At 51.9% G+C, this 15,690-nt stretch overlaps 1 protein-coding gene across 1 annotated transcript; it reads left to right on the top strand.

The window, feature by feature from the left end:
- Window positions 1–6,745: 6,745 nt before the first annotated feature.
- LOC121165952 (vomeronasal type-1 receptor 48-like) lies at window positions 6,746–7,672 on the top strand. Its single transcript, XM_040994972.1, has one exon. It carries the CDS (start codon window positions 6,746–6,748, stop codon window positions 7,670–7,672), a length of 927 nt encoding a protein of 308 aa, XP_040850906.1.
- Window positions 7,673–15,690: the final 8,018 nt, after the last annotated feature.

The following is a 15,690-nucleotide window of genomic DNA, read 5'->3' as shown; positions in this document are numbered from 1 at the left end:
CCAGGGCTGTGCCAAAGCCAAAGCCAGGGCCTGGGACATCCATCCTGGCCTCCCATGTGGGTAGCAGGAACCCAATTACCTGAGCCATCACCTGGTGTCCCCCAGAGTGCACATCAGCAGGAAACTGGATGGGAAACAAGCAGGACTACATCCCAGGCACGCTGTTTGGGGTACAGGCCTAAGCCACGGGGTTCATCTCCTGCTGAATCACAATATCTACCACATTGTTTTATTGTTCTTAAGCACTCTTTCAAGTTTGAGTTATGAACATTGAGAGTCTGGAACTCAAGGACACAGGACCAATAACACTGGAAACCAGGTGCTCCATGTGAGGGTGGACCGTGGGAGAGGGTGCCCATCACACACTGTAGGGAGAAGACCCGGAGCCACCAGGGACTCACAGGAGGCAGGACCATTGCATAGTGTGTCCTGGATTAGGATAACGTGACCTCAGGACCAACCTCAGTGTTATTCACAAGGCTGGGTCCCTTGTGACACACACACACACACACACACACACACACACACACACACACACACACACACACACACACACACACACACACACACACACACACACACACACACACACCCGCCCCCTGCCAGGGAACATGGAGAAAGTTGTGAGTACCGTTCTCCCCTGACTGCTGTTACCCAGGGAGAATAAAGAAAAGTGAAGAGGCAGGTGACGCATCCCACTGGGGACTGTGTGGCCTGTGTTCCCAAGTGGGGTCTTGTCACCTCAGTACAGACACTACAGTGACGTCCACAGAGAGCTGAGCTCAGACGTCCTTTCTTAAAACACTGCAGGTACTTCTTGGGGGCATCCCTGCACCTGTAGCATCCCTCCACCTGACTGCTCAGGTGAGTCCCTCTGCAATCCACACAGGAGACCAGGGGACTGATGGGCAGGGCTGCTAGGCAAGGGTTGCAGGGGAGGTAGGGTCGAGTGTGTGGGTGGGCGAGGTTCAGGGGAGAGCTCAGCTCGCTCAGCCCTGCTTCGCCCCAAGGATGGTTTCCGTGGAAGGCGATGAGGGCAAGGTGCTTCTGAGGGCGTTTCCTTCTACAGCTTGGAGACTCCCAAAATCATCCTGTTCTGGCATCAGAAGTAATTTAAGGTTTCAATTTTTAAAAAATTAACTACCTAAATCAATATTCCAGTTACATATCACTATGCTCTCCCATGAGTTAAACTAAAACTTGACTTATTCCTATGTATTATAAAGAAGGCTGTTTCTATTTCAATATTTTATTAAACATGCTCAGCCCTGCCTCTCTCATCGCCATAAGCAAACAGAGCCATTGTCTCTATGAATGGCTGCATCACTAAGTCAATTTAAAATTTCAAGATGCTCAAAGCGCTCTGGGGTTCTCCGGGGTTCTCCAGGGCCGAGATCATCTCACAGAATGTAACCACCCATTGTGAGTACCTAGCAACATCTTTCTCTTGAAAGTTTCCTTGTTCCAGTTGAAACTTCACTGTGTACAAATTAGTGGTATCATGTTTAGCCATGCTCTGCCACTCAGGACATTTCCAATGAGCAGACCATGGCCATAAGGCTGAAATGACGTTCAGAATTACAGGCACAAGTGACCCTCATGGTCACTGCTCTCTCCTGATGCCAGAAGACCTAGACATGGCACTTGCTGTCTCCACAAAGCTTTTCTCCGTCTGCTCATCATTACACGCTAGTGTGCCTGGACTCACTGTGTCTGAAGGATCAGTTAGCGAAAGTGAACCCCACTCTGTGTGACCTGTGTTCAGACTTCAGAATCCCCCCTCCCCACCTAAGTTCTACATTTTCAGGATCAACGTGAAGCCATGTCTTGTCTTTTGTTGTTCAGATGGAGAGAACATGAGGGCACAGGAGAGCCACGGCTGCTCAGCCTGAAAACTGCCCACACCTCTCTCCCAAGCTCGGGAGGACCAGCACCGCCAGCAGGAATCTCACTTCCTGGTAAGGACAGGACAGCAAAAGCTGCATCTGTAATGCAACTCCTGGAGGGCGGGACTGCCTCTCTACCTGATAGGGATCCTGGCCTACTTTTCTTCCTTGAGATTTTACAGCATTGATGATGAGAGCACCTTCTACCAGAGTAAACACAGAGCTGAACTTTGCCATCCTTTCAGTGGCAAACATGATTAAATTCTCACTCTTCTTGTTAAAAACACCTGCCACCCAAGCGGCATGGTCCCCGGGGGTTTCTCCCTCACACCCCTCAGCTCCTGTATTTCACAGCATCTTTGCACACAGCACAGACACCTGTTGGGATGACGGTGCCTTCCTGACTGTGCCAGCCACTTCGTCCTGGAGCTCTCCAGGGTTTCCCAGCTGGGATTGGTTTGTGAGGTACAGCAGGCAGGTTGTGCTACTATAAGGCCTGAGATGGGCTAATGGGCAGGGCCCCCAGTACAGTGAGAAACAGGGCAAGGTTTTTTGAAAATCCACAGGTCTACCTAACAGGCTAGGTGGAGTCCCCACTGCCCTGAGGGAAAAGGGGCTAAGTGCTGGTTTCTCCTCTGAGTTTCCAGTTCCACTGGGAGAAGGCAAGGAGTCAGTGACCCCACTGGTCACCATGAGAACAGAAGGCACCAGTCACACCTTTCTGATGGCTTTTGTTCTGAGCAAACTAGACAAAATTACCCATTCTGGCCTCTGATGAGTTTGTTTCCCGTCCTCTAATGGCTTGTGGCTTGTTAGCTGCTCTCCCCCTTTCCTTTTTCTATTTCTCTCGAAAGCTGAGTTTAAAACCTCACCAGTTGTTGGGTTTTTCTCTCTTAAAGACGCCCCCAGCGCCCTGACCATTGTGGCAGGAAGTTTCCGTCTTTAATAAACCTTGCTTTGCTCCCTGGTCAGTCCGCAGGGACATCTCCTTTCATGTAAAACAAGAACCAAGGTCGCTGCCTCCTTCTGTGCTATAGGAGCTCCCGGGGACAGCACAGCCCGATCCCAAGCCGACATGCACAGAACAGCACAGCCCTTCTCCCCTGACCCCCAACAAATCCCTCGTGTCCAAGTTCATGTCCACACACACACACGGTGACCACAGTGAGGCCCAGGGTCTCCTGATGGAGAGGCTGACCCCTAGGAGCAAAGCACAGTTTGCTGGTCCCCGCACAAGAGGCCAGACCTGCAGCACACCCGTGTCCTCTCCACTCCTGTGCACAATCCCGCTCATGCTGGACATCAGAGAGCAGATACACCGATCTTCCATCCTTCACCTGCATCTGTCCACCTGAAGGTCTCAGGTACCCGAGTTTGCCCTGCGGTCTCAGGAGTTTCCCCTCCCAGTCACCCCCTCACTTTTTCTCCTGACCACTGGTGCAGGTGCACGTCCCTGTCAAGGGTCAGGGGCCCATTTTGAAGATGTCATTTACCACGAGAGTGTCCACTGTTCTGGTGACAGCAGGATGACATGCATGGAACAGGTGCTTGCTTGTTTCCCCTGATGAAGGGGTCTGAACTGTGCCCTGCTTCTCCTAGGTGCTGCTGCTTTCATTACCTTCCCCCCACCTGAAAGGCTCAGGTGCTGTTTTTTTTTTTAAAGATTTATTTATTTTTATTGCAAAGTCAAATATACAGAGAGGAAGAGAGAGAGGAAGATCTTCTGTCCAAAATGCTTCATTCCCCAAGCGGCTGCAATGGCCGGAGCCGAACCAATCTGAAGCCAGGAGCTTCCTCGGGGTTCCCCACATGGGTGCAGGGTTCCAAGGCTTTGGGCCGTCCTCGACTGTTTTCCCAGGCCACAAGCAGGGAGCTGGATGGGAAGTGGAGCAGCTGGGATTAGAACCGGAGCCCATATGGGATCCCGGGTGTGCAAGGTGAGGACTAACCACCACGCTATCGCGCCAGGCCCTCAGGTGCTGTTTTGATCTTTTTCCTCTCTGTATGTTTCACCTGCCAAACTTGCCCACTTAGCCTTCCTTCCTGCTATCATAGGCAGCCTCCCCAAACGTGAGCTTCATCAGGAATCCATGGGGTTGACACTATATATGAGATGTCAAGCTGCTGGAGGGTGTGACTCCAGCACACGGTACTGCAGGACCTGCAAGTTGTGTTGCTGCTCCATCATGCCCACAAGCCAAGTCAAGGTGGGGAGGTCTCCTTGTCCCTCCTGCTGACGGCACAGAGCTCCTGTCCTGCTCCCTGGCCTCCTGGCCCATGTCATGTAGTTCCTGTGCATGCGTGACAGGGTGTAGCTGAGACAGGGCTCACCAAGAGGATTTTTAGCTTGTTTGCTTGAAGGGTTTATCATCACCAGAGTGCTGCCGTGAAAATGACGCATCAGCCTGGAACTGCTCTGCACCAATCATAGATGCCTCATGCATCATAACTACTTACAATGTTTACATGCATGTGAGCTGCACACACAACACGTCTTACTGACAAGCAGCAGGTGTGGTCTAGCCCCTGGACACTGCTGACAAGCAGAGACACCACAGCCCTGCCACGCGTGGAAGAAGGGCTAGCAGCCTCTTACGACCACATCAAACTAAGTCACTTTCCTCCATCCACACCTGCAGGAGGAGACGAACGCTTCCCACTCCTGGCCTGGAATTATACCTTCTGACAACAGATTTTCCAGGGGCTTTAAAGCAGCAACCCACTGGAGCCATTCTTTCCTGGGTATCACTGGCAATGCATGGCCTGTGGCCTTTTCAAGGATGATCAGCCACTGTTTCTTTTGGACTTCTCATGGCAGCAAACCCATGTCCACTACCCACACGGGGGGAAAAGTCGCATCCCTCTGCCTGAGCAGCAGCTGGAGAAGAGATGAACTTGCCCTCATGCCGCTAAGGGCGTTTCATTTTAAAACAATCCCTACGCCCAGCGTTTCCTGCAGCTGCCCAGCCCCGTTCTGAAGAGGAGACTGGCAGCTCGGGTCACAGCCCTGCAGCATTTGTGTTTCTCCAGCATCTTACAAGACATAGCCCTGCGGGTTAAAGAGACACGATAGCATCTAGCTTTAATCCCAGTTCATCCCAGACAGTGATTGGTTTTTGGCACAGAACTGGAAACACTTGATGCTGTAAAGCACCTCATTTCCCTGAGGCCTTCGCAGAAGTAAATAAGAGTGTTTAGCAGGAAACATTCCACCAGAATCAGCAACCCATTTTCTGGTTTAATTCTTCTGGTGGTGGCGGGGGGTGGGGTGGGATTTTTCAGGGCTCTTCAGAATGCAGAAATATTGCTGCTGATTTGAAGGAGTCCCTTCGGGCAGGGGTTGGTTGCATGCTTGGGCTTCAAGCCCTAAAATGGAATGACCTTTAGACTATTTTAATTGCAGTCACTTTTACCACCCTGACTCCACAGACACGAACAGAGAAAGAGCTAGGAGTGTGCTCCCACGAGCCCCGCTAGCTGGCCTCTGCTCACACAGACTCCTTCATGTGACAAGGAGGGAAAACAGTAGGTTAGAGGGGTGCAATCTGGGGGAACTCGGAGCCAAGTCTAAAATCACAAAAGCACGCTATGAATGGAAGTCGCTAAAACATGCCCTTACGTTGGTAACTGTATCGATGCTCTCTCATTTAGGGAGGGCACACAGTGGCCAGTCACTAGAAGAACTGCATGAAATCTCCTGTTCACATCACTCTGGTGGTTGACATCTCTACAGCCATCAGTATGTGCTGGAACTGCTCCTGTGGTCGGTATGTATCTATCGCTTGCTTCCACACACAGTAGCTCTAACAGCGAGGCCTCGTGACCGACCATCTTTCACAGGGGACCTGACCAGAGCTCAGCCTTGTGGATGGCTCAGTCACACGGGTAGTCAATATGATTCGACATCAACTCCAGCGAGCTGACTTCAGCCTGCACTTGGCGAACATCTGCCCTGTAATACATGAACAAGTCTGGTCTGGCAAGAAACGAAGCAGTGTAAGGATAGAAATAGTGCAACACTGGACATATCTGTCACACAATCTCTGTGTGGGAGGGTTCTTATTGCCACTTTATGCCACCTGCCAAATTCCAGGTCCTTAGTCACAGCACGGTCTGATCATTTGCAGGGTCCTTCATCAGGGGACACAGGCCAAACCCAGTAAGACAGAGTTCTTAACTCAAACTCTTTTTTTTTTTTTTGGATTTATTTATTTTTATTGGAAAGTCAGATATTCAGAGAGGAGAGACAGTGAGAAAGATCTTCCATCCAATGATTCACTCCCCAATTGAGCGCAATGGCCGATGCTATGCTGATCTAAAGCCAGGAGCCAGGAACTTCTTCCAGGCTTCCCACATGGGTGCAGGGTCCCAAGGATTTGGGCTGTCCTCGACTGCTTTCCCAGGCCACAAGCAGGGAGCTGGACGGGAAGTGGAGCTGCTAGGATTAGAACTGGTGCCCATATGGGACCCCGGGGCGTTCAAGGTGAGGACTTTAGCCGCTAGGCCACGCCGCCGGGCCCTCTTAATTCAAACTTATAATAATAACAACAATAACAAATACTTCTTGTGCTTTATGGCCATTTCTAGTAGGCAGACAAGCTGCATGCGAGGCAGTCCAGCAGTGGCCCTGGTAACCAGCCAAGGTCTGAAGGTGCTGGGACAGTGAGGAGGGGCGAGGCTTCTGGAGGGTGGGAGGTAGAGCCGAGTCAAGAAGCAGAAGAACAAATACGGGGAAGGAGCTCCATGCAATGATGACGACAGTCGTGCTGGTTGAGACTGCCCAAGTAGTCAGTCGGTGAGAAGGTATTGTTCTGGCTTTCCCCCATCTCCTGATGGATGCTCCTCTGCTCCAACCAAAAATGAACATATACAGCAAGCTGTATAATAACACTGACCTCAGAAATATCTTTCTCTCTGAAGTTAGCATTGGGGTCTCAGCCAATGCCTTCCTCCTTCTCTTCCACATCCTCACATTCTTTTTCCAACACAGACCCAAGCCCACAGACCTGCCTATTGGCTTCTTGGCCCTCACCCACCTGGTGATGCTGTTGTTCGGAGGGTTCATGGCCACAGACATGTTTGGGTCCTGGGGCGTCTGGGATGACATCACATGTAAAGCAGTCATCTACTCCCACAGGGTGCTGCGGGGCCTCTCGCTGTGTATCACCTCCCTGCTCAGTGTCCTCCAGGCCATCACCCTCAGCCCCAGGAGCTCCTGGTTGGCCAAGTTCAAACAGACACCCTCCTGTCTCAGCCTGGGTTCTCTTGTTCTCCTGTGGGTCTTCTATATGGCTGTCAGCAGTCACCTCACATACACCATCATGGCCACCCCCAACGGGACCTCAGACAGTCTCCTGTATGTCACTGAATCCTGCTCCTTTTCAGGTCAGTCCTTCAGTCAGCTATTGGTTGCACTGGTGCCCATCAGGGACTGCCCCCTCATAGGGCTCATGGTGCTCTCCAGTAGCTACATGGTGACCCTATTGTGCAGGCACAAGAAGCAGTCCCAACACCTTCACAGCACCAGCCTTTCTCCACAAGCCTCCCCAGAGCTGAGGGCCACCCGCACCATCCTGCTGCTCATGGGCGTCTTCACGGTCCTGTCCACATTGGACTATTTCATCTCCACCTTCAGATTTATGTCGAATCATGACCCGACTATGTACTGCATCCAGACTTTCGTGGTCAATGGCTATGCCATCATCAGTCCCTTTGTGTTCCTCAGTGCTGAAAAGCGTATAGTTCCCTTTTGGAAGTTCATGTCAGGGAAGACAGCTAATGAGTAATAATTCAGTGACAAAAATGTCTTTCCATGAGCCGCTGCACCAGCTTCAGAAAACATGCTCCCTGGGTCCCATGAGAATATAGCTGCACTTTCCCCCCAAAACTGCTTCCTGTCCTGGACGTGTCATGGAACCACCTGCTTCTCTGAGGCTCATGATGGTTTCATGTTTCTGGGTGGTTCTGAAAGGACACCTGTGAGGTGTCATGGCCTTGTCATTGCCTGGGTAGCATACGACAGCTTACAAATGTTCAGTATGTCAATAATGCCCTTTGCCTAACTAGTAGGGTAAACTAGCCATAAACTCACTACCCTATGACCCAGGAATTCTACTCTGTGCACATATAACAACAGCATTAGATGCAGGAACTCTTAACAGAAAGTGGCCCATCCACACAACACAGGGGCGTCCAGCCTTGAGCAGGAAGAGCATTCTGGTACCTGTTGGCCCAGTTAAAATGCCATGAGGGATGCACCATCCCATGATGTGGTGCCTGGATTCAAGTTTCGACTGGGATTCAGAATCTAAGTTCCTGCTGATGAGCATCCTTACAGATACTAGATAACAGCTCAAACACTTGAGCCCCCCCCCCCCAGGATACCCAAATTTAGACCAAGGATCCCACCCTAGTCCTGCCAGCTGTGGGCATCTGGGAAGAAAACCAGCAGATGGAAGATGGTTCTCTCTCTGCATTTTAAAATAAATATTTTAAAAGCAGAATCAACTACAGAAAAATGACAACTTACATTTAAGGAAACTGCATAAAGCTAATGGCAGATTTCTCAGCAGAAACCTTATATGCCAGGAGGGAAGAATTTGGCACATTCCAAATTCTGAAGGGAAACAAAAACAAAAATATTATAAAAACCCATCCTTTTAGATGATAGACTCTACATAAGCAAAAAAAAAAAAAAAGGAAGGAATTCGTCAACATTAAATCAGCCTTATAAAGATGCTCAAGAGAGTCCAACATAGAGCCATCACGATGGCTCAATTGGCTAATCCTCCAGCTGCAAGTGCCAGGATCCCATATGGGCACAGGTTTGTGTCCTGCTGCTGTACTTCCCATCCAGCTCTCTGCTTGTGGCACTGGGAAGGCAGTGGAAGATGGCTCACACCTTGGGACCCTGCACCCTCCTGGGGGACCTGAAGTGGGCTCCTGGTTCCTGATCAGCTCAGCCCTGTCAGTATCCAAAAACAACATGAGACTGGCATTAAAATATTGACAAACAGATTTTTAGAATAGAGTGGAGAACTCAGGACTAAATCCATGTATGTACAGGCAATGGCTGTTTTGACAAAGGCAGCAACAACACACACTGGGAAGAAAAAAAAATCCCCAAATGAAGCTGCCAAAAGTGGATTTTCACAGGCAGATGAAGCCACCTCTGTTCCCCCTTCTCATGATACAGCAAACTCCACTCAGAGGTCAGGCTGAAGTGTAAGACCTGAAACCTGGAAGCTACTCAACTGCAGGGGAGATGCCTCTGAGCGTTAGCATGGGTCAGGAATTCTTGGACCTCCCCCAAACAAAACTGACAAATGGGATTGCATCAGACTAAACATCTACACAAAGAAAATAATCAACAGAGTTAAGGTACAGCTTACAGGAGGGGAGAATATTTTTCAAACTATTCATCTGATGGGAGATTAGTGTGCAGAACACAGAAGGGACTCCAACAACTCAATAACCAAAATTGCAATTCAATTAAACAGTGAGCAAATGACCTTCACAAACATTTCTCAAAAGAGCCTATGCAAATGGCTAAGAAGCATATGCAAATATTCTCTTCACCAATCATCAGGAAAGTGCAAATCAAGAGCACAGCATGTCAGCTTGCCTGCCCAGTTAGGACGCCTGGCATCAAAAGACACAGAAGAAACGCTGGCCGGGGCAGAGCCATTCCGCGAAACTATCCCAAGGCTGGTCAGAAAAAAGCAAGAAGGCAGCAGGCTCCAGTAACCCCACTGCTGGCTGTCTGGAGGAACTGGCACTGACCTAGCACAGCAGGACTGTCCTCAGCATCCAGCTGCCCTGAGCTGACTGCCATACACTGTATGCATACTCGTCACTTGGTGCTCTCTCAGTGCATTTGCCACGTGTCAACTAACAGGAAAAACATGCACATTTGGAAAAACCAACATAATTGGCCAAAGCTTGGTCGATCAGTCAATTGGACAGCTCAACTAGCTCCTGGATTACAGCTCCTTTTGTTAATTGCCAGCAGCCGCCAGAGACCAGCCAAAGCTCAGTGGCTGTGATCTGACTCCATGCTGGCCCTCTAGCTGGACCCAGTGCAGGTGCCCAGCCTGAGCCCTAGAGTCCCACAGCTCTCTGGTCTGAGTTCTCACCCTGCCCAGCCCGGCCTTCTCACCTACCTGTCCTCCGGGTACTGCATTTGGAAGTTCTCCATCAATTCCAGCAGTGGCCAGCCTCTCCTGAAGGCACTGCTAAGCGCAGCCACCTGTCTCCTCTCCCAGGTGTACGTGATAAAGCCCAACAACTTGGAGTTCGCTCTGTGCCAGGTGGAGGCCCGAGTAGGCCAGACCCTGGAACTGCCTCTGAGTATTCATGGCCTGGTGCCCAGCAGGGACAGCAAAATGGTAACCCTGAGTGACTGTGCCCACTTGGCCCTGACAGTGGAGGTGGAGAACCACAGCGTGTCCAGCCACTGCCAAGTGAACCTGTGCCCAGGCTGGGAAGTGGGTCCAGGCCAGATTCCTAAGGGCCTCAACCTGGTGGAAGGTTGCCCCTTAGCAATAGTACCTGGGTGTTGCAAGGCCATGGGCCCAGCAGTGAGGGGATTCTACTCTGGGTTACAGACAGAGAAACCTGAAGGGTTGGGAGCTGTGGAGTAGAAGTGAGACCTGGGTAGGCATTTGGAGGCATCAAGAGAGCAGAAGCGTCTAGGCCAGGGCCAGGAGGTACCCAAGCCCATGCACCTACCTACCTTTGTGGTGGACCTGGGGTGGCAGGACTTTGCATCCAGTGTTAGGTAGAGGGCAGCCACTGAAGACTTCTGAACAGAGCAGGGCCGTGGTTCTGGCCAGTTTGGGGAACTCAAGGGAGACAGGGCTGTTAGGATTGCCCTTGGGGCCAGCTGCAGAAGGAAGCAGCTCAGCTTCCTTCCCGGCTGAGCAGGCGGCATGAGGACCCCAGCTCAGGAAGCCCTGTGGGATGGAGGGGGCAGTGCTCTGCACAGACCCCACTTCTGCGGTGGAGGGGAGACCGCAGGACACACAGGACCTGGCTGCAGCTCCCAGGCCCCTCCTTCCCCAGGTCAGAGTGCACAGGGCAGGCTGGCTCACACCCTGAGGGAGGGTCTTACCAGGATCCCTCCCCCACAACACCTGCTGCGCCAGCTGGGCTCCACTGGCTCCCTGCTGGACTTTGGTTTGGGAATTCCATTCCCACTTGGCTTCTGCTGGGAAAACGTCTTGGCTGAGGACACCACCAGGCACCTCTCCACTGAGCACCCCAGCTCCCCTGACCTGGGGTCACATGCTCACTGATGGGGGAGTGGTGTTTCTGCTCTGGATCACAACACCCCTCTCCTTGGCTGCTGGCAGCTCCCCATTTTCTGAGTGCTTACTCAGTGCTGTGCACTAGGGGTTCCCTGGCAGATGAGGGGTTGGGCTGTGTCTCTCCCTCCACACTGTTCAGCACCAGTGACAAAGCAAGTTGGTACAGTCTGGGAAGACTACTTGGAAGAGGCACTAACTCAGCTAGGACCTGGGGGAAGTGGGGAAAATTGAAGCGGCAGGTGTGTGGGCTTCATAGGGTTGTGCATTTGTAGGGTGGGAGGCATCACTAGCTGATGCTCAGCTGTGGGGAGCTGCGCGCGGGCTCGGTTGTCAGAATGCATTGCTGTCAACTCTGTGCCCTGCTCTCCATGGAGACGTCGGGAGGCTGGGCTGACCAGCACGTGACAGGATGAACATAGAATACAACAAGACTTCAAGTGGTCACAGGTGCGTGGGAAGGCAGAGTTTCAGCTTTTCTCCAAGTGCACATGTTTTCATGTGGAATTTCTAGAGCGAATGCAGCTCCTCTGGACAACACCAGAAAGGCCTTATAGGAAAGATGGAAAATACCGAGTGCTAACTGAGTCTAGAGTGTCCCCATCACATGATGAGTGTCCTCGTCACGGACAAGGATGCGAGTGCCCTAGGGCAGAGAGCTTCAGCCTTGTGGGAGCTGAGCGCACACACACACACACACACACACTGGTCCTGCAGTCCTGCCCTGGGACGGCACTGCAGACGTGGCTCTCGGTTCTTCTGGACAGCACTGGAGAGCAGGAGGGCCCTGGGTGCCCTGGAGTTCAGCGCCCACCCTCCTGTGCCTCTCTGCTGCCTGCCCCCAGCCCCCGGGAGCCTTCATTCTCTTTCTGGCTTCCATGAAGTCAGCTCCCTGGATGGATCAGCCCTGTCTTTCCATGCGATCCCTGAGACAGGCAACAACACAACAGTTCCACAGAACACACAGGCTTCCCAGTGGCACCTAGAACTGGCTCCATGTGCATAATTAGGATTTTTATTCATGGCAATCATTCACAAAGGCTGAAGGGAACATCCTTCAAACCGCTATGCTGGGAGGGACCCTCTTCTGAGGACACCCCTACAGGAAGCTACCGGGGAGTGCCTTTTCCCCTGGGGGTCCCAGGGCCTGCCTCTGAGGTCGGTAGAATGCAACACACCCGCAGGAGGAATTCAACCAGCCTTCTGCCCACACTCCGGTGGGTTTGGCTCCTATCTCTGGCAGGGGCTGACGTCTCAGTCTCCAGCCCTGGCTGCTCCCTTGGGACAGCTTCTTGCTCTGCCACTCCCTGGGGGTGGCCCCCTTCTGCCAAGTGGCCCTCAGGGATCCTGGGGCTCAGGGCACAGGGGGTGGCCCCAGGGTCTAGTCCAGGGCTCAGAAGCTGCAGCTGGCCACACTGGGCAGGTTCAGGTATGGGGGCTGGGCTATAGGCCTGCAGCTTCCCCTCTTGGTTGCCCTGAGACAGTGGGGGCTGGGAGGAGGGGCGCAGGCTAACAGGGGTCTTCCCCTGGAGCTGGAGCACATGGGGGCTGCACACATCAATGCTGGCAGAGGAGAGTTCAGCCAGAGGCGTGGGCTTCACCCGGAGGTAGTCCTTCTGGGAGAGTAGTGTGGTGTACAAGGTGGTGTCACACTGGCTGCTAGACAAGGCCTCTTCTCTGTACCCTGGCTCCAGGTCCAGGCCCGCCAGGTCTTCCTGGGTTTCAGGGTCCTGGGCAGAGCTCAGGGGTTCCACATCAGTTATTTCAGGCTCTTCTGCACCCCAGCCAAGCCACCAGTGGCCCCTGATTTCTTGCACTGTGGGCCTCTCATTGGGGTTCAAGCTCAGTAGTTTTCTCAAGAGTTCTTGAAGTGCAGAGCTGATGTGGACTGGAAGCAGGTACCGCCCACGCAGCACACAGGCCCCCAGCTCCTGCTGGTTCTTGCCATGAAAGGGCAGGGACCCCATCAGCATCGTGTACAGGATCACCCCTAGGCTCCAAACGTCAGCCTTGAAGCCATCATAGCTTTTGTGCAGGAACATTTCCGGGGCACAGTACTGGGGTGTCCCGCAAAACGTGTCCAGCTGTTGGCCCTCAGTGATTCGGCAGCTGAGGCCGAAGTCGGCAAGCTTGATGTGCAGGCTGGCATCCAGCAGCAGGTTGCCCAGCTTCAGGTCCCTGTGCACCACACCGTGCCGGTGGCAGTAGTGCACGGCCGACAGGGTCTGGCAGAACAGGAAACAGGCCTCCTCCTCCCACAGGTGGCCACGCTCTGCCACATAGTGCCGGAGCTCCCCTCTGCTCGCGTACTCCAGGACTAGGTACGAGCAGGCCGCTGAGTGCCTCACCTCCAGCAGCTGCAGGATGTTGGGGTGGCACATGTCCTTCATGATGTCCACTTCAGCCAGCAGCCTCTGCAAGCTGGAGGTGTCCCCCGGGTCTCTACGGACAATCTTCACGGCCACTTCGGTCCCTGTGTCCAGGTGGCAAGCAAGCCTCACCTCGCTGAAGCTGCCATGGCCAATGAAGCCCAAGAACCTGTACCCATCTAGGATATCCGCCTCCCTGGGGAAGCCAGAGGGCTCTTGCATCGTGGCCTCTACCAACCATATATGCACATTCATCAACGCCACCATGACACCTGCTGAAACAAACAAGGGTACTAAGGATGCTAAAACAGCTGATGTGCAACAGCAACTGTGTTAACTACAAGAAGCAATGAGACTTAGTGCCATCTGAATTATAAATATGAAGAAAACTGCAAAGGAGAAATGTGTAGTAACTGCACAAATAATACCAGTAAGTTTAATTGGGCTTCATAAATGAAAAGCAAAAAATGATGTCAACTGCAAAGACAGACAAAACAGGTAACAAAAAACAGCAAAACACACAGAGTTTTCTCTGGTTTTGTGTGAAATCCCACCCCTTATGTATACATCTCCCTGGCAGGAAACTTCCTTCAGGCAAAAGCATGAACTTAGCCAAGTCCAAGGGGTCACCAGGACAAGCTTCTGGGCAGCGAGGACAACAATCCAGGCCATGTCGGGGCCTTCGGAGGATTCTGGAGTCATTCAGCAGCCACTGCCGTAATGTCAGTGCAAGCAGTGGGCAAATGCCAGCAGTGGACAAGCCATAGGGCTTGTCTCCAGCACCTTCCAGGTAAATAAAATCAAGGGCCTGCGAAGGGTCTTGCTATTATTGGTGGCAGAGACAGATATTTTAAAAGATTTATTTATTTTTTATTGGAAAGTCAGAGTTACAAATAGAAGGAGACAGACAAAAAAAGATCTTCCATCCGTTGGTTCATTCCCCAAATGGCCACTACTGCCAGAGCTGAGCCAATCTGAAGGCAGGAGCTAGGAGCTTCTTCTGGGTCTCCTACGCAGATGCAGAGTCCCAAGGTTTTGGGCCATCTTGACTGCTTTCCCAGGCCACAAGCAGGGAGCTGGAAGGGAGCAGCCAGGATACAAACTGGCACCCATGTAGGATCCCAGTGCATGCAAGTTGAGAACTTTACCCACCAGGCTACTCCGCCAGGCCCCTGATATTTATTTTTTGAAAAATTAAAGGCCATCATCTTTTTGTTTTTGATTCAAAAGTCTTCTAAAAATAAAACAACAAACCTTCCCTTTTGAAGATCTAACCATGTCTACACTGGAACTATCCATTTCATTTTCTTTGTTCTTTGAATGTTTGGTCTCAAAATGATGGCATAACCTCATGGCATCATGATGCTGCACCAAGACACCAACAGGTGCATCATTAAGGTCTGAGAGAGCGTGTCTGCCATCATTACTTCCCCTAAATTCACGATTAGATTATTCCTCAAGACCCAGGGGCACCAGAAGGCAGTGGGCTGCTGCAGGGCTGTGTGAAAGGCCATGTAGGTAACTGAGAAATGTGCGTCTGAGTGGCCGTGGGCCACTGTGACACAGGCCCCTCCCCTGGTCCTGGAGAAGGGACAGCTTGAGCTGCCAGCAGGTCTGATGTCTGAGAAGGTCTGCTCCCTCCCTGATTCTAGGCTGCTGCCTTCTTCCCAGAGGGAAAGAAGGCCATGGAAAGGCTGGCTGCACGGTGGGGTCAGTGCAAGCCAGATATAAGTGCTGGAAGCTGTACTGTTCCCTTACAACTGTGCAGGGACAACATCTTAATCCAAACCTCACAAGTGAAAAACAACAATAAAAACAACAACAAAACCAACTATGGATCCAGGGCAAAACAGTTAAGTCACTGCCTATGATACCAGCATCAAATCTGAGTCCTTGGTTAAGCCCTGGATGCTCCATTTCTGATCCAGCTCCCTGCTAACACACTTAGGAAAAGAGAGGAATTGGCCCAAGCACTTGGGTCCCTTTCATCCACATGGGAGAGCCAGGCAGAGTTCTGGGCTCCTGGCTTTCGCCTGGCTCAGCCCCAGCCACACAGCCATTTAAGGAGTAAACAGGCACACTGAAGATCAATCTCTCCAACCAGGCCTTTCCAACAGATTTTCCAAAATG

The sequence above is a fragment of the Ochotona curzoniae genome, unplaced genomic scaffold, assembly GCF_017591425.1.
Source record: "Ochotona curzoniae isolate NIBS_2020 unplaced genomic scaffold, NIBS_Ocur_1.0 contig_908, whole genome shotgun sequence".
Lineage (NCBI taxonomy): Eukaryota > Metazoa > Chordata > Mammalia > Lagomorpha > Ochotonidae > Ochotona > Ochotona curzoniae.
The sequence above is the reverse complement of the archived record's forward strand: the minus strand, read 5'-3'. Positions and strand labels throughout refer to the sequence as shown.

Coding starts and splice junctions, on each gene's coding strand:
- LOC121165952 (XM_040994972.1), top strand. CDS start 6,746: ATGAACATATACAGCAAGCTGTATAATAACACTGACCTCAGAAATATC.